The 22,152-nt window shown below is 46.2% G+C and overlaps 1 protein-coding gene across 4 annotated transcripts; it reads right to left on the bottom strand.

The window, feature by feature from the left end:
• Positions 1-628: 628 nt before the first annotated feature.
• Positions 629-21,252, bottom strand: CEP20 (centrosomal protein 20). 4 transcript variants are annotated; one of them, XM_062180020.1, is made up of 5 exons: positions 21,176-21,252; positions 18,717-18,914; positions 14,439-14,523; positions 8,322-8,458; positions 629-2,248 (listed from the first exon to the last, which is right to left on the bottom strand). In XM_062180020.1, the coding sequence occupies exons 1-5, from the start codon at positions 21,201-21,203 to the stop codon at positions 2,172-2,174; spliced, it is 525 nt and encodes a 174-aa protein (XP_062036004.1). In that variant the 5' UTR covers positions 21,204-21,252; the 3' UTR covers positions 629-2,171. The 4 variants fall into 4 exon arrangements, with proteins under 4 accessions (XP_062036004.1, XP_062036005.1, XP_062036007.1 ...); XM_062180021.1 differs by lacking the exon at positions 21,176-21,252 and adding an exon at positions 20,700-20,826; XM_062180022.1 differs by lacking the exon at positions 21,176-21,252 and adding an exon at positions 20,700-20,837 and having other exon boundaries at positions 2,159-2,248; positions 8,326-8,458.
• Positions 21,253-22,152: the final 900 nt, after the last annotated feature.

The raw sequence follows: 22,152 nt of genomic DNA, 5'->3' as shown, positions 1-22,152 counted from the left end.
CCGGGGACTCCTGTACCCTTACTTCCTTCTCCTTCCACACCTGTCTTTATTTCTTCTTTTCGTCCTTTGAGTTTTTAAACTGCCTCAGCTCATGCACCTTTTAAGATTACTGGATTGTAAACTAATTGGCATCGTTCGTTCAAAAATTTCAAGTTTAGATACTTCTAGAGCAGATTTTCTCAGTTTGTAGGAACACAAAGTTCTCCCTTTTGGATAATCATAAAAATCTCATACTGTCTTAAAAACTATTTTTTTCTTTTCCACATATAATACTATTTTCAAACCAAACATGGCCTCTCAGGCTACACTACTGCCCCTCAGAGACCGACACCATTCCTACACGCTACCCTAAGCAGTCACTGTTCAAAGGTGATATGGCTGCTGTCAGAGGCACAAGAGGCTACTTCAAAAAGCTCAGAAAATGGAGGTGAAAGAGAACGCTGGTCCCCATGAGCTTTTTGAAGAGCCCTCACACATCAGGACAAATCCCCCTCCCTCAACCCTTAATCGCTGCCTTCCAACAACCAAGTCTTGGAGGATCCCGCAGAGGGTCCAGAGACCAGCCCGTCTCTCTTCTGCCTCTGGCACCTGGCTTCTGATGACACGGCAAAGAAACAGACATCCTCTGTGCAAAGGTGAGTGGATTCTTTTTTATTATTATTAAATGGTACATTAAAAGTATAAAAATTGTCTAGGTACAAATTACAGAGTAATGCACACAAAAGCACTATGTGACAATCCACTTCACTCCCATTTTGATGACTTTATGTCAGCATCCACAATGATAAACTCCAGCATTTTTTCTGAATCTCATCCCACATGATTGTAATTCCTGAGGTAAACTTAGTGTCCACTGCCAATATCCTTGGATGTAAACCAAGTTCTCTGGAAGCATTGAGATATTTATATTCCCACATAAAACACAATGGAATTCATCACTGTAATCAGATATTACAGACTTAAAAATGGAAACTGGCCTTACAATACTTTGGCATCTATCTATCTATATTTATATGATTTTAAGCCCCACAACAGGGCCTCTCAAAACCTTGTGACTTATGAAGTTTGGTATTAAAGAGGTTGCATTAATCAGTTTATGCATTTAGATAAAAATTCCTGGTTAACTTTTAGTGAGTGAAAACTAACATCACTAAATACAAAATCAAAAGTTTCAATAATTTTCAAAGCACAGGATCAATATCCTGCAGAGAACGCCAATTTTGCCCACTACACTTAGTGGAAAACATTTAAGCTAACTGGTGTCAGAGTACAGGTACGCAGGCCAAGTTCTATTCTGAAGACACCCATCAAAGGACCATTTTAGGGAATGCATCCTAAGAGCTACTGTTTTTCTATCCTCAGAATCAAAACTGATGTTTAAAAGACTTTCAGGTCCGAGGGCGCGTGGGCTGGCCCTTTTCCGACTCATCTGTGTGCACAACTGACAGCCCGTGGAGGTGTACCAGGCCCACCTTTTAGAAGTCACTATGCTATTTCTTCCAAAGCCTGCCTCTTCAAGTATATTTCACAGTCTTTATAAAATAAGCTCTTTGTTTTACTTACAGCAAAATTAAAAATTATTTCATCCCTCTACCTTTTAATTAAACCTTCCAGTGCAAGCCAAAAGGAAGGAGAAAGTACATTGTTCTCTAGTTGAAAATTTCAACCTTAGATAGTAACTCAGACATTTAAGCCTATTTATAAATGGTTATGTGAAAATAGCTACTTTTAAAAAAATCAAACTATAGAAATTATAGGGTTTCTTTTTCTGGTTTTAATGTCATTTAAAATTTTTAAAACATGAATGAATTTTCTTACAAATTTTGCAGCTGACAGGAATTTAATTAATGTGCCACGTCAAACAGCTGAGCCTACTTGTGTGGATACACAGACCTGTGTGTTTGTTTAGAACAATGTACAAGGTACTGAAAAGCCCTTTCATGTCTCATCAACCTGAAGGCCTTTAAAATACTCCCTAAAACCCACATGTTTTCTTTCAAGTCGACTCCAGTAAGCTAGATGACAGAGTTAGCTTTTATTCACCAACGAAGGAAAACGTGAGGGGCAATGTGTTTTGTAGAAACTCAATTTCTACAACACTGGTAACACCATGATAATAAATAAGTTACTGACTAGAATAATTTTAGGACAAAGATACCCTGAAGGCCATGTCATCTCTTCACTGCCGGAGACACACGAAGATCTTCCGCGTCGGCACTCTTCCCTCTCTCTTTTCTTAGGTGATCATCTGAAATGAACAGAAATCCACACCTACGTTAGGATGTAGTATGAGGGTGCTTCAGAAAGTTCATGGAAAAATGGAACTATGTAAGTTTATTTTGTTACAAAAATTTTTTGAAATTTGTGCCTAGTTTTTGCAGAAGGCACGTGTTGGTACAGAAACAACTTTGAAATCCATCTATAGTTTGCAATTTTAAGTTTTATTTATTTGAAAGAGTTAGAGAGAGAGAGAGGGAAAGACAGAGAGAGAGATCTTCCATCCACTGGTTCACTCCCCTAATGGTCACAACAGCTGGAGCTGGGTTGATCTGAAGCCACGAGCCAAGAGCTTCTTCCACGATTCCCATGTGGGTGCAGGTGCCCAAGGATTTGTGCAGTCCTCTGCTGTTTTCCCAGGCCTGTTAGCAGGGAGCTGGATCAGAACTAGATCGGCCAGAACTCAAACAGGAGCCCAGGTGGGATGCTGGCACCACAGGCAGCGGTTTTACCCACTACACCACAGCACTGGCCCCTCCCCCCATCTATAGTTTTTTGATAATACTCCTGAACTATCTGAAGACCTCTGGTATATTCCATGAATTCTTTACAAAATATATACAAAATATTCACTATTTTGTAGTACTACTGAAGTAATCAGAAATGCTTAGTAATAAACACCCTAGTTATTTAAAAAGATCTCTCATTTGTAGAAATTCTGATTTGGAAAAAAAGATAGAACTTTAGAAAGATTTTTAAAAAATTCATTTATTAGAGAAAGATCTCAATCTCATCTTTCACTGACTCCTCCAATGCCTGCAATGTCCCAAGGGTGGACCGTGCTGAAGCTGGGCACTCGGTCTGGCTGCCAGACCTCTCAGGGTCTGCGTTAGCAGAAGCTGGAGTCAGGAGCAGGAACTGGGTACCAAACCCAGGTACTGCGATGGGGGATGCAAGCATACTACCTGCTAGGCCAAATGCCCATCCCCTTGATATTCTTTTTAAATTTATTTTCATTTATTTGAAAGAGAGAGAGAGAGAGAGATCAACCTTATATCCCCTGGCTCATTCCTAAATGCTTACAATAGCCAGAGCTAGGCCAGGCAAAAGCCAGGAGCCTAGAATTCCATCCAGGTCTCCAACATGAGTAGTAGGGACCCAAGTACTTCAGCCATCACCTGTTGACTCCCGGGCTGTACATGAACTGAATAGGACTCAGAGCAGAAACTTGAACCCAGGCACTCAGATATGGGATGTGCACACCTCTGGCAACATCTTAACCACTGCACCACACACTTGAACTAGCCCTTGGCTTTTTTTTTTTTTAAAGTGATTAGATTAGAATCCATGTATAAGGGGCTACAGAATTCTCTTTTAAGAAATGGAATTAGCAAGAAAGGACAAGGTGTTCAATCAGTCTTTTCAAGGATGCCAAAACTCTTCAATTTAAAACACTCTTCAAATGAAAACATCTGCTGGCAGCACCCCCTTAAGACAAGCAGAAAACTCAGCACTTACATGCTCCCTCCAAAATGTCAACTACCAGAAATTGTAGAACACAATCTTTTTTTTTTCTTTTTTTTTTTTTTTTCTTTTTGACAGATAGAGCTAGACAGAGAGAGAGAGAGAAAGGTCTTCCTTCCATTGGTTCACCCCCTAAATGGCCGCCACGGCCGGAGCTACGCTGATCTGAAGCCAGGAGCCAGGTACTTCTTCCTGGTCTCCCATGCGGGTGCAGGGGCCCAAGCACTTGGGCCATCCTCCACTGCACTCCCGGGCCACAGCAGAGGGCTGGACTGGAAGCGGAGCAACCAGAACTAGAACCCAGCACCCATATGGGATGCCGGTGCCACAGGGGATTAGCCAAGTGAGACACGGCGCCGGCCCCAGGAACAGTAAAACACATTCTTAAAAGCGAAAACAAAACAACAAAGCTCCCAGAGCACTCAGAAGTACCCAGGGCCCCGTGGCCACTCTGCACTTTAGCAGTAGCAAAGACGGTGGTTTCCTCTCAACTTCTTTTGTCATGGGGGTGAAATGGTAGAGGACAGAGCGCTCTAGATTAAAAACTGAAGGGACTCAGTATTTAAGAGCAATGACAATGTAGGGGCCGGTGCTGTGGTGTAGTAGGCTAAGCCTACGCCTGTGGCACTGGCGCCAGTTCAAGTTCCGGCTGTTCCTCTTCCGATCCAGCTCTCTGCTATGGCTTGGGAAACCAGAAGAAGATGACCCAACTACTTGGGCCCCTGCACCCACAAGGGAGACCCGGAGGAAGCTCCTGGCTCTTGGCTTTGGATAGACCTAGCTCCTGCTGTTGCAGAGTGAACCAGCAGATGGAAGACCTTTCTGCCTCTCCCTCCCTCTCTCTGTAACTCTCTCAAATGAATAAATAAAATCTTAAAAAAAAAAAAAAAAAAAAAAGCAAGGACAATGTCATGTAAAAACTAGATTTCTGAGAATATGTAGGCCTCCAATCCCCTAAGCAATTCTACAACTGACAAAACAAAACCTTTCTTGTGGCATTTTGAGAACTGGAGAAAAATACAAATTTAGGCCAGCGCCGTGGCTCAATAAGCTAATCCTCCGCCTTGTGGCGCCGGCACACTGGGTTCTAGTCCCGGTCGGGGCGCCGGATTCTGTCCCGGTTGCCCCTCTTTCAGGCCAGCTCTCTGCTGTGGCCAGGGAGTGCAGTGGAGGATGGCCCAAGTGCTTGGGCCCTGCACCCGCATGGGAGACCAGGAGAAGCACCTGGCTCCTGCCTTCGGATCAGTGCGGTGCGCCGGCCGCAGTGCGCTGGCCGCGGCGGCCATTGGAGGGTAAACCAATGGCAAAAGGAAGACCTTTCTCTCTGTCTCTCTGTCCACTCTGCCTGTCAAAAAAAAAAAAAAAAATTTAGACAAGCTATTAGAAAAAGGCAATATTAGGCCGGCGCCACGGCTCACTGGGCTAATCCTCCGCCTTGCAGCGCCGGCACACCGGGTTCTAGTCCCGATCGGGGCACCGATCCTGTCCCGGTTGCCCCTCTTCCAGGCCAGCTCTCTGCTGTGGCCAGGGAGTGCAGTGGAGGATGGCCCAAGTGCTTGGGCCCTGCACCCCATGGGAGACCAGGAGAAGCACCTGGCTCCTGCCATTGGATCAGCGCGGTGCGCCGGCCGCAGCATGCTACCGCGGTGGCCATTGAAGGGTGAACCAACGGCAAAAGGAAGACCTTTCTCTCTGTCTCTCTCTCACTGTCCACTCTGCCTGTCAAAAATAAAAATAAAATAAAATAAAAAAAAGGCAATATTAGCACCAGAACAGATACAAGATTTTCTAAGCCCCTCCCCTTTTAAACATTTATTTATTTGAAAGACAGTGTGACAGATCTTCCATCCCCAAATGGCTACAACAGCTAGGACTGAGCCAGGAGCCAAGAACTCCATTAGGGACTCCCACATGAATAGCAGGGACTTGGACCACCATCTGCTGCCTCCTCTGGTGCACATGAGCAGAGAGTTGAATAGGAAGTATAATAGCCCAAACGGGCCCAAGCACTTGGACCATCTTCTACTGCTTTCCCAGGCCATAGTAGAGAGCTGCATCAGAAGAGGAGCAGCTGGAACTTGAACCGGTGCCCATATGGGATGCTAGCACTGCAGGTGGAGGCTTACCCGCTATGCACTGGCCCCACTAGCCCCCTAACTCTTAAGATGGTGAGATGTCCACACAGTTTTGTTAGTCCTCAGAAGCTGATGAGCCTCACTGTGAATTCCATTTTACAGGTCTAGATAACAGATGAAAATCTCACCCTCATTTTAGGCAACTTTGCCAGACAGACAAAGTTAACAATTTTTAAAACATCACAATATTAGGTTTTCTAGAAAAGTCCCATAAAAAATGAAGTCTGTTATTTTTGTACATGAGACAAATATGTAAAACAGTTGAACTGGTAACAGTTTTCTCTATTATGAAATCTTGAATTTTGGGGGCAGGCACTATGGTGCAGTAGGTTAAACGGTCACTTGTAACACCCTCAGCCCACCTCAGAGTGCCTGATTTAAGTCCCAGCTATTCTGCTTCTGACCCAGCTTCCTGCTAATATGAGAGTGGAAGACAGCTCAAGGACTTAGGTCCCTGTCTCCCGTGTCGGGAGACCAAGATGGAGTTCCAGGTACAGGCATTTGAGAAGTAAATCAGCAGAAGGCAGATCTCTCTTTCTCGCTCTCTCTGTCACACTGCTTTTAAAATAAATAAATTTAAAAAAAAACTCAATTTTTATTTAACAAAAAAATTACTTAGAAGTATTAATAGCCAGCAGCACTACGAAGGATTATCTCAAAGGTAAGTATACCTTATAAACCCCCTTCATTTTTTTTTCAGTGCTTTGAACATTTTGATGAGAAATGCTTTCATCTTTGGACTTATTTTCAAGTAGATGTGAATTCAGTTTCAGTGTTTTATATTTCAGCTGGATGAGCTTTGATAAGGGCTGTGATCTGAAGAATAATTATTTTAATAGCTTCATAACCTTTTTAGTGCTGTCAAGAGTTATGTAACCTTCAGATGGTAGGCTGGAGTTAAGAAAGCAAATGGAATTGTTTAAGTGTGTTACTGAAAGATGATGCAATTTTTGGCTAACAATTCTTCAAGTCTTTGTGCAAAGAAGTTACTATCGTGCCAAGAAAATTTCTGATGATCAAGAAAATAATATGCAAAGTCACTGTCGGCCTCCCCTGAGCTCCGGGGTGATCCTCATTTCCGAGCTTTCCATAGAACAGGCCCCCAAAGCTGCTCTGCTGCCTCTGCCGCTCTCCATATAAAGATGTCTCTCAGCTGCCCGAGCACCGCCAGTCACTGTCCTGCTTAAAAAGAGATCCAGCCCTACCAGCTGGAAACTCTGAGCTAAACAAAACCCATTCAAGTCAAATTAGCAAACTGAGGTCTTATTGCTGATGCAATCAGAACGCGAGCTCAACTGAAAAGTGAGTATTCTAAAAGAAATATGGGCGATTCTCCTAAGACTGTTATTTACAAATAATTATCATTCCACCATAAAATATGGCGAGGGGCATGGGAGTTTAAATCACCATAGGTAACACTGGCCTCCCATGTCAGAGGACCAGTTTGAGCACAGCTGCTCAGCTTCCAATCCAGCTCTATGCTAGTGCACCTGGGAAAGCAGCAGAAGACGGCCTATGTGCTTGGACCCCTTGCCACCCACGTGGGAGACCTGCATGGAGTTCCTGGCTCTGGCTCTGGCTCCAGCCTGGTCCCGCCCCAGCTATTGTGGCTACTTGGGGAGTGGACCAGCAGATGGAAGACCCCTTTCTCCCTCTGTTACTTCTTCTAACTCTTTCTAGTTAATTTTTAAGAAGTATTCTGAAAATGTAATGGACACATACACTGAAACTTCTTTATCTGTATTCAGCAATCTTAACTTTTATTTTTCAGTCTTGAAGAGGAAAAAAAATCACTTGATAACAAGCTTTCTATTCAGTACATTAAGGACCTAAGCTTGGCTGGCGCCGGGGCTCAATAAGCTAATCCTCCGCCTTGTGGCGCTGGCACACCGGGTTCTAGTCCCGGTTGGGGCACCGGATTCTGTCCCGGTTGCCCCTCTTCCAGGCCAGCTCTCTGCTGTGGCCTGGGAGTGCAGTGGAGGATGGCCCAAGTGCTTGGGCCCTGCACCCACATGGGAGACCAGGAGGGGCACCTAGGTCCTGGCTTCAGATCAGCACGGTGCGCCGGCCACAGCGGCCATTGGAGGGTGAACCAACGGCAAAGGAAGACCTTTCTCTCTGTCTCTCTCACTGTCCATTCTGCCTGCCAAAAAAAAAAAAAAAAAAAAAAAAAAGGGACCTAAGCTGCTCCAAAGATTCTAAGTGTATGTGGACATCAGGCATTACAGCACTCTTGTACAGACATTACAGCTAAGGCCCTGCCCAGGCATCCCTGTCTCCCTCTCCCCTCGAGATATCCTTTCCATGAGGCATTTTGTTTTCTGGAAGTTAAATAATACAAGTTTAGATACAAGCAGAAATAAACTATGATTCAACAGATCAGGAAAAACTCCACCAAAGGAACAAATATACGGGAAGAAAAGACACTTGCTAGAAAATGCGTACCTACTGGCTTCCTCCCACTTGGTTGTCTGCCAAGGTTTGGGTTTGGAGGCTGAAGCGAAGACTCTTTCAGAAATGCATTTTGGAAGCCATCCTTAGCTCCATGCAAGAAATGAGCTAAAATTCCATACAAAAGAGGTCTGTAGCAGGAAAGACACATTAGGTTAAATCTGCACACATAATAGAAGCTTAACACACTTATTCTTTAAAAGGTAACCTTCTAACCCAATGGACAAGTTTTTAACTAGATTTAAAAACCTGAACGGGGGCAGGCATTTGGCACAGTCGTTAAGATCCTGCTTAGACACCTGCATCCATACTGGAGTTCCTAATTCGCATCCTGGCTCCACTTCTGATCCAGCTTCTTGCTAATGAGTACCCTGGGAGGCAGCAGGTAATGTCTCAAGTAGTTGGGTCCTCCTACCCATCTGAGAGACCCTACTAGCTTCAGCCTGACCCAACCCTGGCTATTTGTGGGCATTTGGGGAATGAATCAGTGGATGGGAGATGTCTGTCCTGACTTCCAAATAAATTTAAACAAAACTTTTGAGTTGCATTATTATTGAAATTGCAACTGTTCATACTCTTTTAAGAGTACCATGTAATTTGAATGGCAATTTTAAAGATTTTATTTATCTATGAGGTAGAGTTACAAAGAGAAGGAGAGACAGAAAGATCTTCCATCCACTGGTTCACTCTCCATCCACTGGTTCACTCTCCAAATGGCCGCAATGGCCGGAGCTGGGCCAATCCAAAGCCAGGAGCCAGGAGCTTCTTCCCACATGGCCATCTTCCACTGCTCTCCTAGGCCATAGCAGAGAGCTGGAACAGAAGAGGAGGAGCCAGGACTCGAATCGGCACCCATATGGGATGCCGACTCCGCAGGTGGAGACTTAGCCCACTATGCCACAGTGCTAGCCACTTGAATGACAATTTTAAACCCAGAGAAAACATATTAACAAGTTAAATCTCTTCTAAAGGAAAACACAATTTTAATCAAGCCACAGTATTTAGCATTTAAATCCCAAAGTTCAGTATAACCCAGTACCTGACAGTGACACACAACAGGCACGGAATAAATGTCTGTTAAATGAATAGATCCTCATCCAAAGAAGGTCTTATGTCCTGAGCACCAAGCTGCTGGGTTTGTCCCTTACGCAGGATTCTTAACCTAGCCAGCCTCATATTTCTTCCTCTCTGCATGAGAAGCCCGGGCCCTACCTCAGGCTTAGTATGCACTGAGTTCCTCAATGTCAGTGTTTAGAACTGCACCAGGCACATATTAATGGCATATAAATGCAAGCTACATGGGAGCTGGGCAATATCTTAAAGCTATCTCAAAGTTTACAAAACACTGTCACCTCTCTTCATTTTATGCTCATTTTGTGATGTCATAATCATCAGCTCATCAACTCCAATTTATAAACAAGAAAACAAGTGTGTAACTACAGATACCAGGTCCAAATGGCTTCCTGCCCATGGGGAAAGTCAGGTGTGTGAGATGCTCCAGAAACCCCACAGAAAGGAACCTGGGGCAAGGAATCGAGGTTTCCTACCAACAGCCTTGGCAATGAGCCCTTTGCAAGCACATCCACCAGAGCAGGGAGCCAGGGACCAGGTACTCGGGCCATCCTCTGCTGCCTTCCCAGTCACAACAGCAGGGAGCAGGATCAGAAATGGAGCAGCCTGCACTTGAATTGGTGCTCATATGGGATGTAGGCATCACAGGAGGTGGTTTACCCCACTGCAGCCACAATTCTGTCCCCGTCCAACTCACGTTAAGCCACCCTTAAGACTCCTCCAAATTATTTTTTTCTGTGTTCTCAACTGTATCATTTTCAGACTTTTCAAAAATTGTCAAAATGTATATATTTTAAAGTGTTACCCACTCTTTTGTCTAACACTCATTCAAATTTGCATCACCGCTTCTGGGCCTTTTGGCTACGATCAAGTGTAGTAACTACTTGCATCCATGAACACTAGCTCCACAGAATGTGAAAAACTATGCCAAGAAAGAAAAAAAGATTCCTTAGTCAAGTGAGTTTGGAGAGCCTGAGTTAGATAAGCAGGATTCTCTATACTGCAGGATTTCTTGGAGCAATTACTATATTAGCGTGCAAGATGGATCTCTAAGGGGACGTGTGCAGCGCCTTTCCCAGCAGACAGCCTTGTGCGGTGAGAACACAGGACAAGCACTGCAAACTCTGTAGTCAGTAATGTGTACTGTGGCATCCCCAGGCCCACACCAGTGCCCGGCACATAGCACGACATCAGATATTTTAAATGACCAATGTCTCCGACAATAGCAGGACACTAAAAACAAACTAAATGTCCAGCGATAAGACATTGTATAAATCAGTTATGATACAGGGAGCACTACTGAGTTGTTTAAAACACAAAGGAAAACATGGTCGTGACAGAGAGGGATGGGGACACGACAGGTGGTCTTCAAAGGTACCCCTAACATTTTATGTAGTTAAACAACTCTGAGACAGAAAATAACATCCCAAATCTGAACGGCAGGAACACAGATGTCCATTAGGTCACTCTTTTTCTCTGTGTGCCTGAAGTAACTCATAACTTTAAAAACAAGAAAAATGAAGATGGGTGTAAGCTGCTATGAAAAACAAGTTGCAGGGTCCAATTCCTTCTACATGTAGAAGAAAATATATACAGAGGTTTAAACAGATAGTGTTATGTGAACAAATGCAAGAGACAGTTGCCAGTGGTAATCTTCTGCTCCTTTAAAACTTGTTTACTTGAAAGGCAGAGTGACAGAGACAAACAGATCTCCCATCTGCTTGTTCACTTCCCAAATGCCTGCAACACCTAGGGCCACGCCTGGCCAGACTCCACCTGGGTCTCCCACATGGGTGGCAGCAATCCAAGTGCTTGGGCTTCTGAAGGGCACTGGCAGGAAGCTAGACTGGCAGCCGAACAGCTGGGACTCACACCTGCACTCCAACACGGGGTGCGGTCATCCCACGCGGTGGCTTAACCGTTCAGCCACACCCAGCCCACCAGTGGCCATCTGCGGGTAGTGAGACTGCATCTCAGTGGGCAGGGTGGGAAACAGTAAGTTTTCCTCTTCCATGAATACTCTTCCATGCTATCTCCACTTTTTACAATGCGTAACTGTCATTTTCACTACAAGTAAAACAAGTTCTAACTACCCTACTCAAACGAGCTTTATCCTAACCATTCCTGCTACTGCCTTTTCTTGTCCGTGGTCTTTCAAGTCAGTGTCTAATCGCGAGGCATGTGGACAAGCGGTCAGCTTGTTACACTCACCCATGTCTCAGGTTTACAAAGCCTTTTGAGAGCACTTAGCTAGATGGAGCCTACATGCTCAATAAATACTAAAACTAAATGCTATTTTTTTTTAACAGTTTTATTTACTTGAAAGGCAGAGCATCAGAGAGAGCGAGAGCCTCTATCTGCTGGTTCATTCCCCCAAATGATTCCAACCGTAGGGCCAGGCCATACTGCAACCAGGAGCCCGGAATTCCATCTAAGAAGATGGCCCAGGTCTTTGGGCCCCTGCACCCATGTGTGAGACCCAGAGGAAGCTCCTGTCTCCCTGCTTAAGCCCGGCACCAGCCCTGGTTGTTGCAGCTATCTGGAGAGTGAACCAGTGGATGAAAGATCTCTCTTTCTCTTTCTCTCTCCCTCTTTCTCTTAACTCTGCCTTTAAAATAAATAAATATTAAAAAAAAAAACAAACCTGTAAGAATAAATGAAATACACATGCAATAAAAGTACAAATTAAATCATCCAAAAACTTGCAAGGGAGAAAGAAGCAAAAATGACACAGAGAGGAGTCAGCGCTGTGGCTCAGCGGGTAAAGCCATCGCCTGAAGTGCCGGTATCCCATATGGGCACTGGTTAGAGTCCCGGCTGCTTTTCTTCTGATCCAGCTCTCTGCTATGGCCTGGGAAAGCAGTGGAGGATGGCCCAAGTCCTTGGGCCCCTGCACCACGTGGGAGACCCAGAAGAAGCTCCTGGCTTCAGATCGGCACAGCTCCAGTTGTCATGGCCAATTGGGGAGTGAACCATAGGATGGAAGACCTCTCTCTCTCTCTGCCTCTCCTCTCTCTGTGTAACTCTGACTTTCAAGTAAATAAATTAATTTAAAAAAAGACACAAAGAGTTAAAATCTGCACAGAGCCAATGAAGATAAAAGATGCTCAATGAGCATTTAGAGGGAGAAGAGGTGATCCAGGCTTCTAGGCTGAGGAAACGGTTTGTACAAAGGCAAAAAAGCACCAAATTGGAGCCTAGTGAGCCGCGGCGCCGGCCTGTTCTTTTTTTTTTTTAAAAAGAGTTTATCTACCTATCTATCTATCTATCTACCTACCTACCTACCTACCTACCTATTTATTTACTTATTTAAAAGACAGAGTTACAGAGAGGCAGGGGCAGAGAAAGAGAGAGAGAAGTCTCCCATCTGCTGGTTCACTCCCCGGATGGCCGCAATGGCTGGAGCTGCGCCGATCAGGAGCCAGAGCTTCTTCCAGGTCTCCCACGTGGGTGTAGGGGCCCAAGGACTTTGGCCATCTTCTACTGCTTTCCCAGGCCATAGAGAGCTGGATCAGAAGTGAAGCAGCCGGGACTCAAAGCAGCGCTCATATGAGATGCCAGGACTGCAGCAGGCAGCTTTACCTGCTACACAACAGTGCCAGCCCTGTCTGGCCTGTTCTAATCCTGGCTATTGCAGAATTTGGGGAATGAATCAGCAGATGGAAGATCTTGCTCTTTCTACCTCTCCCCCTCTCACACTCTGCCTTTTAATAAATAAATAAATCTTGAAAAAAAAAGTTTGAACGAAGAGTAGTCAATCTATAAAACACTGCAGACACTCTAGTAACATTGAGCATCTCAAGTTAGAACCACGTGTGTGCACCCACACTGGTGCAGAGCTTGGCACGTAGTACAGGATAAACATAACAAATGAATGACCCTGGAACATTAATTTTACACTAAGACTTTAAAGTTCACTGGCATATAATCTGAAACATGATTGTGCTAAACACAGTATATTATGAAGTAGAATGAAAAGTTCCACGAACTTTTAGGAAGAGAAAACACAGCCTTCGGAGACATTTCTCATTGGGGGAAGGCTGCTTTGAATTCTGTACTACAGTTGTTTTTGAAATTTAGGGACCCTCCAGAAACAGCTTTGGAAACACTGATCTACACAAAGAACTAAGAAACTACTAGAAAGTGGTCATTCTCCTTTTCCAAAACATAATTCAGTATAAACAGTGAGGCATGAATTAACACACACGAAGCTTAACACAGAAGGTAATAGAAACAGAAAGCACTGGAGGCGGTGATTAACTCAGGGGTAAGTCACTAACTGGGACACCTGCATTCCACGCTGGAGATGCCCGGTTCAAGTCCCAGCTCCTCTGCTTCCGATCCAGCTTCCTGCTAACTCATGTCCTGGGAGGCAGCACACGATGCTCAAGTACTTGGGTTCCCGCTACCCACATGGAAGACCTGGATGAAGTCCTGGGCTCCCAGCTTTGGCGTGGCCCAACTTCTGCCTGTTGCAGGCATTTGGGGAGTAAACAAGCAGATGGAAGATCTGTCTTTCAAATAAAATGAAAATACATAAAAACTTAACAACAAGCAGAAAGGAAACAAAAATGGAAAGCAGACGGTTGGTTCAGTAAGCATGGTGGTGAAAAGGCTCCTGGAGCAGGGACTAGGCGTTGGGAATTCACAAACAATTTTGTTTTTGTTTTTTAGTAGACGGGAAATCTGAACACATTCCCAACTTCAAATGGAGGAAGCAGGAGCAGGAAGAGTTAAATATGAAGAAGAAAACAATCGACAGAGCAAAGCTTCAAAAGAAAAAAGAAAAAAAAGATCCAAAAGCCAAGAAGAGTAAACCTGAGAAAGAAGGAGAGTCTAATTCCCTGAAGCCTCCAGAATTTCCACTCCAGTGAGCAGAGCCATCGACCGACTTGTTCATTGCTGCACGTCTGGCCTTTAGCACCTGCTTGACACACACTAGATCTCAATAAATACCTGCCAAAGTGAAATAAAACCACCTCCATGCAGTTATGACTCCAGTAAAATAATATCTGAGAACCTACTTTAAAAAATTCTTACACTGTGTTATCCTTGGACTCTTCAAATGCGTTTAGTTCACGAATGAGAAATTGTCTGTCCAATGGAACTACGGGTTGGCCAGATTCTGGGGGGAGAAAGTCATGAAAACACTGAGTCTATAATTCTAAAAAGTGATATGATTTTGATAAGAATCACACTTACCAGGTATACACATTTATCAGACTTGGGATGACAGCACATACCAAGACAGATCCAAGTGCATGTGACTGTGTGATTTCTAAAATACCTGCCTTTTGGGAGCTGGTGCTGAGCATAGTGGAAAAAGTCACCACCTGCAGCTCTGGCATCCCATAAGGGCACCGGTTTGAGTCCTGGCTGCTCCACTTGCAATCTAGCTTCCCGCTAATGCACCTGGAAAAGCAGAAGAGGACAGCCCAAGTGTGCAGCCACGTGGGAGACCCAGAAGAAGCTCCCAGCTCCTGCCTGGCCCAGCCCTGGCTGTTGTGGCCATTTGGGGAGTGAACCAGTGGATGCAAGCGCTCTCTCGCTCTCTCTCTCTGCCTCTCTCTGCCTCTCTGTAACTCTGCCTTTCAAATAAATAAATCTTTTTAAAAGATCTATTTTGTTGGCTGGCGCCACAGCTTAATAGGCTAATCCTCCGCCTGCAGCGCCGGCACACCAAGTTCTAGTCCCGGTTGGGGCGACGGATTAAGTCCCAGTTGCTCCTCTTCCAGTCCAGCTCTCTGCTGTGACCCGGGAGTGCAGTGGAGGATGGCCCAAGTGTTTGGGCCCTGCACCCGCAAGGGAGACCAGGAGAAGCACCTGGCTCCTGGCTTCGGATCAGCGTGGTGTGCTGGCTGCAGCAGCCATTGGGGGGGTGAGCCAACGAAAAAGGAAGACCTTTCTCTCTGTCTCTCTCTCTGTCTCCTCTGCCTGTCAAAAAAAAAAAAAAAAGATCTATTTTGTCACATTTGTGTAACTTAATAGTTTAACAAAGTCACTTTTTTTTTTTTTTTTTTGGACAGGCAGAGTGGACAGTGAGAGAGAGAGAGAGACAGAGAGAAAGGTCTTCCTTTTGCCGTTGGTTCACCCTCCAATGGCCGCCGCGGTAGCGCGCTGCGGCCGGCGCACCGCGCTGATCCAATGGCAGGAGCCAGGTGCTTCTCCTGGTCTCCCATGGGGTGCAGGGCCCAAGCACTTGGGCCATCCTCCACTGCACTCCCGGGCCACAGCAGAGAGCTGGCCTGGAAGAGGGGCAACCGGGACAGGATCGGTGCCCCGACCGGGACTAGAACCCGGTGTGCCGGCGCCGCAAGGCGGAGGATTAGCCTAGTGAGCCGCGGCGCCGGCCAACAAAGTCACTTTTTAAAGTCCCCAACTTTTGGTTGGAAAATTACTCTTCATGAGGTGGGTGTTTGGCCTAGAAGTTAAGACTAACATCCCACATCAGCCTGTGTCTGAAACCCGGCTTTGCTCCCGATTCTGGCTTCCTACTAAATGCAGACCTGGGAGGCAGTGGTGATGGTTCAAGTAACTGGGTTCCTTCCACCCACGAGAGACCTGGATTGGGCTGCAGGTTCTTGGTTTCAGCGCTACCCAGAGACTCTAAGTGGGCATTTGGGGAGTGAACCAGCAGATGGGAGCTCTTCTGTTTCTCCTTCTATCTCTCCAGCTCTCAAATAGATAAATTTTTAAGGTGGAAGTTATCTGTGGGCCTTAAATTGTGACCCACCCACCCCAAATACTGTTTCTATATCTAAGCTACAATTCTAGACTTCAGCCTATTTTCTAGGAAGCCCATGAATTTAACAGAGCACAACATCAATAACTTATTATTATTTTTTTTAAAGAATCCACTGATGGCAGTAATTCTAAAAGTTGCATTTAATAGGAAGGGCTGGCAAGGACATGGGGCAGCCAAAGCTCTCACACTTTGTTGGTGGAAAAGCAAAATGGTACAGCCATTTGGGGACTACTGAGCAATTTTCTTTTCTTTTCTTTTTTTTTTTTTAAATTTATTTATTTGAAAGTCAGAGTTACACAGAGATAGAAGGAAAAGCAGAGAGAGAGAGAGAGAGAGAGAGAGAGAGTTTTCCATCCGCTGGTTCACTCCCCAATTGGCTGCAAAGGCCAGAGCTGCACCAATCTAAAGCCAGGAGCCAGGAGTTTCCTCCAGGTCTCTCCACGTGGGTGCAGGGGCCCAAGGACTTGGGTCATCTTCTACTGCTTTCCCAGGCCATAGCAGAGAGTTGGATTGGAAGTGGAACAGCTGGGACTCGAACCGGCACCCACATGGGATGCCGGCACTGCAGGCGACAGCTTTATCCACTACGCCACAGCGCCGGCCCCTGAGCAATTTTCCTATAAAGGTAAGCATACACCAACCCCAGAGCCTGGCAACCCTCATAACTGTTCAGGAGAAACTTATATACACACAAAGACTTGCTTCCTAACTGCCAAAAACTAGCAACAACCCACATGCCTATCAAGTGATAACAAATGTTCACAGTCATATCATGAAGTGCTGTTCCCAGAAACCAACCACCAGCACTCAACGGCCAATGGACTCTGCCAAGGCACAGGAGGCAGGCTCACGGGTTACATCCTATATGACTCCTTCCGGGACACTCTGGGAAGGGCAAGTGTCAGGCACAGACAGCAGCACCTCAGCTGCTGCCAGGGGCTGGAGTACATGAACACGTTGACTATGAAGGGGCACGAAGAGTCTGGAGGTGATGGAAATGTCCAGTATCTGCACTGTGACTGTGGTAGTGGAAACACGAGTGAACGGGTTTGACAAAAATCTATACAACTGTATACTGAAAAAGGGCAATCACATTACATGTAAATTGTACCTCAGTTTTTTTTTTTTTTTTTTTAAACAAAAAGCCAAAACATTTAATATGAAACCATTATCACTATATTTTATCCTAGGGAAGCCCAAGACCAAGACACTGATATTGTCATGATGGTTTTCTTTTCTTCCTGTTAATAGCATTATGTAGCCATCTACAACAAACTGAGGAAAGCAGAGATACTGACATCAAAGCTCTCTATTGCTGTCATTCTGCCTTTCAATTAAATAATAAATAATCTTTCATTTAAAAAATTAATTTGAAAGGCAGAGTTACAGAGAGAGAGAGAGAGAGAAAGACAGAGAGAGAGCTTTCATCCACTGTTTCACTCCCCAGATGTCCACAATGGCCAGGAGCTTCTTCCGGGTCTCCCACGTGGGTGCAGGGGCCTAAGCACTTGGGCCATCCTCCACTGCTTTCCCAGGTGCATTTGCAAGGAGCTAGATGGGAAGTAGAGCAGCTGGGGTTGGAACTGGCAGCACTGCTACACCACAACGCCAGCCCCAGTAAATCTTTCTTAAAAAGTCTTTAAACCAATACAAACACCGGTCTTTACACAAAAAGTTAAGAGGTACACTTAACATCAAGTGTAGGATCTGCAACGGAAAACTCCCTTCTAAAACCTAGTTTGTGGTTTCTTTCCTTCAGTGAGGCATATCTCAGAGGTGTGAAACCATCTTAAAGCACAGATAAAACTTGACACAAGGAAGTCAAATGATGCACACACAGGTGCTCCTGACCACCCCCGACTGCAGTCCTCCCCCCAGCCGGGAGGGGCCCACGGGCTCAACTACCAGGCACCTGCGTATTTAGACTCTGCTCATTCTCCTGGGAGAAGACATCCACAAAGTCAGCAGAAGATGTGGAAAACACTCTCACGACCCCAGGTAATAACTGTTAGACTACAGAGTGTGTTTTTTAATATTTTCTTAAATAAAAATTTAACAGATGAATGTCTCTTGAACTACTCACCCCCTTCTCCCAATACCATTGCTCTCCCTCCCATCACTAGGGTGCGCATTTGCAATTTCCCACCTCATGTTTTTTAAACACCAGTTTTCACATACCGTGGTATATATCCTTAACCAACACACAGCAATAATTTGCCGTTCTTAGCTCCAACATCTTAAATACTTTTTAATAAAGATACGTGTAATCTTTACATGCTTTAAAAGCATATGCATCAGCAAACGGGGTAAGATGTCAACAGTTGTTTATTCTCTGCATCAGGAAATAAAGACGACTTTTTCAAAGCACACACCTGGTTTTGGGTGCCTGTTTAAGTGTCTACTTCCCGCACAGTTCAGCCTCGTGAGAACTCCCAAGAGTCATAATTTCTATGCTCTGGTCACCCAAACACTGCGGTTTGGTAATGGAATGACATTTCCAGGGTACACACTCCCCAAGGACTGGGGAGGGGAACAAGCAGACGTTGTCCCAGGAATGAACGGTGAGCACTCACCTGCCATGAGGACAGACGCTGTGTACTTGTATTTGTTGAATTCCAGATACTCCCGAATTAACTCATTAATGAGCAGGTTTTCATGGGACAACGCTGGCCGGGGCTCACGGTCATCATCCAGGGCATTGAACACTTCAGCTCGGATTCTGGCTTTTAAATGCCCCAATACTCCCTTTTTTTCCAAAGTGTCCCTTAACACTGTTAAATATAAAACAGCAAGGATCCGGTTACAGAACAAATTTTGTCACTGTTAGGCATACCTTGAAGATGTTTAAGAGGTGAAGGGCACAAACCTAAACTTCGTGACTGACTCAGTGGCATTAAGTACCATAGGGCATGTTTGTAATCAAAAATAAAGGTCCCAAGTTTCAGTGATTTACTTTTAACACTGGAGGAAATTCAAGTTCATCCCTACAGCATCTTCACTGTGTGAGACTACAGTCTAAAATCTATTATTTAGCGAGGAGAGAGGAGAGGATGGAGTTACAGTTAACTCACCGGGACCTGACTTTAAATGCCAGTCTCTCATCCATTTTCAGGAGTGTCTGTCACCACAAACAGGTTCTGTGTGTCATTAACAACCTCTGATCCAGAAAGATGATTAAGGAAAACAGTACACGCCATACAAGGAGGGATATGTCACCTTCCTGGCGTAAAAACTACTGATATCTAGAACCCATTCTGAATAAACAAGTGGTTTAAACAAACAAACAAAAAAAAAAAGTCAATCCTGGGTTAATTGCTTAAAATAGTAGGATTTTGAAAGTTTAAGTCTAGATAGAAATCTCCTATGTGCCTGTATGACATCTTAAGGAGTCAGGGGAGTGGATGGTAAATGTAACCCAACTCGATGGACCAAGGTCACCGTTAACAAGTGTCAGTTCGCGTAAATGGGATTGATCTCAAGAACTCAGTATAGGTGATCAAAGGCTTCGGGCTGAACTGGCACCACCCCTTGCAGTGCTCTGGAACCTTCTTTTATCAAACAGTCCTGATGGCTAAATGACAATTCCACAAACCCACGCATCTCATCCAGAGGGCTGAGAATACAGTGAGAGCTCGAGAAATGTTATCTAGGAGCTTTACAATCCAATGTTGTATTCCATCAGTCAAATGCAGCTTACTACTGCATCAAAGGCACCAAGTAAGCGTGCCACAATAAACAGAAACGTGAAGTACGATGTGAGTGCTTAAAAACATAAAAGTCCACAAAACATACGATGACTGGTTGGCAAACAAGTCTTCACTGGGTTTCTCTTCAACACAAAGTACATACAGAACTGGGGAATGCAGGAAAAAAAAAAAACTAATTATATATACAGAAGTAGCCCTGGGGCCAGCGCTGTGGCGCAGTGGGTAACGCCGCCACCTGCAGAGCCAGCATTCCATGTGAGCACCGGTTCGAGTCCCGGCTGCTCCACTTCCCATCCAGCTCTGCTATGGCCTGGGAAAGCAGTGGAAGCTGACCCAACTCCTTGGGCCCTTGCACCTGCGTGGGAGACCCAGAAGAAGCTTCTGGCTCCTGGCTTCCGATCAGCTCAGCTCTGGCCGTTGCGGTCATTTGGGGAGCGAACCAGCGGAATGGAAGATTTCTCTCTTTCTCTGGCTCTACCTCTCTCTGTAACTCTTTCAAATAATAACAATAATAATAATAATAAAAAAATCTCCAAAAAAAAAAATCACCATACCATAAACACCGCCTCGAGAGGCACTCTCAGAGGTCCGCTCGTCTTCCTGCTCACCAGCACGGCGTCCCAGACACACATTTCCATGCCTGGGAACTGAACCAGATTCTCTCCGCCTCCCCTCCAAGTCCCTGAGAGTAACTGCTCTAGCCCTCGGGTTTTCGGACACCTGGAACGGGCTCTAATCCTAACGCAGCAGTACAGCCCCGCGACTGGGACCTGGGGCTCAGACTCCACACACCGGTGCCCCCCACCCCTGCCTCTCGCTAGCTACATTAGTCGGGGCCCGCGAGTTCACCTCTCAGCGCCTCCGTTTCCCAGGCCATGAAACGGGCACAGAGCGGCCACAAGGAATCCAGCAGGTAACTCCCGAGCTAGTGGCGCAATCGCTGACGACAACACCCCACCCGAGAGGCCGAAGACGACCACGGAACCGTGGCGGGCACTGACCATGGTCATCAGCGCCCGGGTCCTCGGTCCCCCCCTCCTCCCCTCCCCTCCCCTCCGCCAGCCCCCGGTGGGGGCTGGAAAGACGCAGGCCTGGAGACCGCCCGGCTACCTGCAGATTCCGGACTCCTGCTCCAAGCAGCTCGGAGCGGGTCAACCCCTGGGCAACCACTTCCGGCCCCGAGCCGCCGCACCAGCCGGACGCTCCCCGCAGGCCCCGAGACCGCGCAGAACGAGCCCTCCAGAAACGAGGCCTTCCTTCCCATCCTTTTCATGAGGGGCAAGCCCTTAGATTTCCCACCCGGTCATCTCCCCGCTCGCACTCACCGGCCTTGAGCTCGGCGACAGTCGCCATTTTTCAACGGCTGCCGGAAGCGCGCCTTGACAGGACGCACGCGTATCCCCGCCCCCCTCTGCGGCGTGGCCTGTACCCAATAGGCTCTGTCTACATCCAGACCCGCCCCACTCAGATTCAGCTCTCTCCGTGGTTGGACGAAAGGCCAACGTTCACGAGAGACTCCACCAATCAGCTGGTGTTCTAGGCGGGCCCTATAGAGGGAGGCGGGAGCAGGAGCAGGAGAGACGCAATTCCTAGACGTGACCTGTGGGTGCTGCTAGTTTCTTAGGGCTTAGCTGTACTGGCTGGTCCTTTCACCGCTGGCCCACCGTTGAGCTCTGCGGCCTCAGGTTCCCACCGACGATTTCGCCACGTATCAAGCCTCTGGTTGGCAAACTTGAGCAGGAAGACTTTGACAACAAGCCCTGGAGTTTCTGATTCCGTGTGGGATGAGGCCTGAGAATTTTTGTTTCTGTCGAGTTCCCAGGTGCTGGTCCGGAAATCCCATTTCCAGAACCGCCGTGTTAAGCACTTCGCACCTGCCGGCCGGTGGGCCACGTCCGTTACGCCTCTTAGCTCATTCGCCTGTGATCCCCGTCCTGGACAGGGGTGGAAATGGCTTCTCCCATAATGAAGAGACCAAGCTCACCCAGGTGGCGGCGGGGACACTCGGATCCAGGCTCCTTGCTCTTCCGCTCGCATTCAATACTGGTCACACAAGGTGCCCACGAGCTGTTTGTACGAGTGAGCCAGTTCTAAGCATCCCAAGGAAATGAAGAAAAAAGGAACATGGGAATGCTGTCCCCAGAGCTGGTGTGATGCCAGTTGTGTTGTCAGGAAGGTCAAAAGGCTCAACGAAATAAGAGACTGTCCCACATTCTACAACAGTGCTCTTAAAACTGCCGGTCAACCAATGGTAGAAATCTGCTTTTCAGTGGAATCTCAGTGGTGCATTTTCCACGCAGTA

Source organism: Lepus europaeus, chromosome 21, assembly GCF_033115175.1.
Source record: "Lepus europaeus isolate LE1 chromosome 21, mLepTim1.pri, whole genome shotgun sequence".
NCBI lineage: Eukaryota > Metazoa > Chordata > Mammalia > Lagomorpha > Leporidae > Lepus > Lepus europaeus.
The sequence above is the reverse complement of the archived record's forward strand: the minus strand, read 5'-3'. Positions and strand labels throughout refer to the sequence as shown.

Coding starts and splice junctions, on each gene's coding strand:
- CEP20 (XM_062180020.1), bottom strand. CDS start 21,203: ATGGCGACTGTCGCCGAGCTCAAGGCCG. Junction 18,915..21,175: donor TGTCGCCGAGCTCAAGGCCG/GTGAGTGCGAGC, acceptor TATATTTAACAG/TGTTAAGGGACACTTTGGAA. Junction 14,524..18,716: donor AGCGTCTGTCCTCATGGCAG/GTGAGTGCTCAC, acceptor TTCTCCCCCCAG/AATCTGGCCAACCCGTAGTT.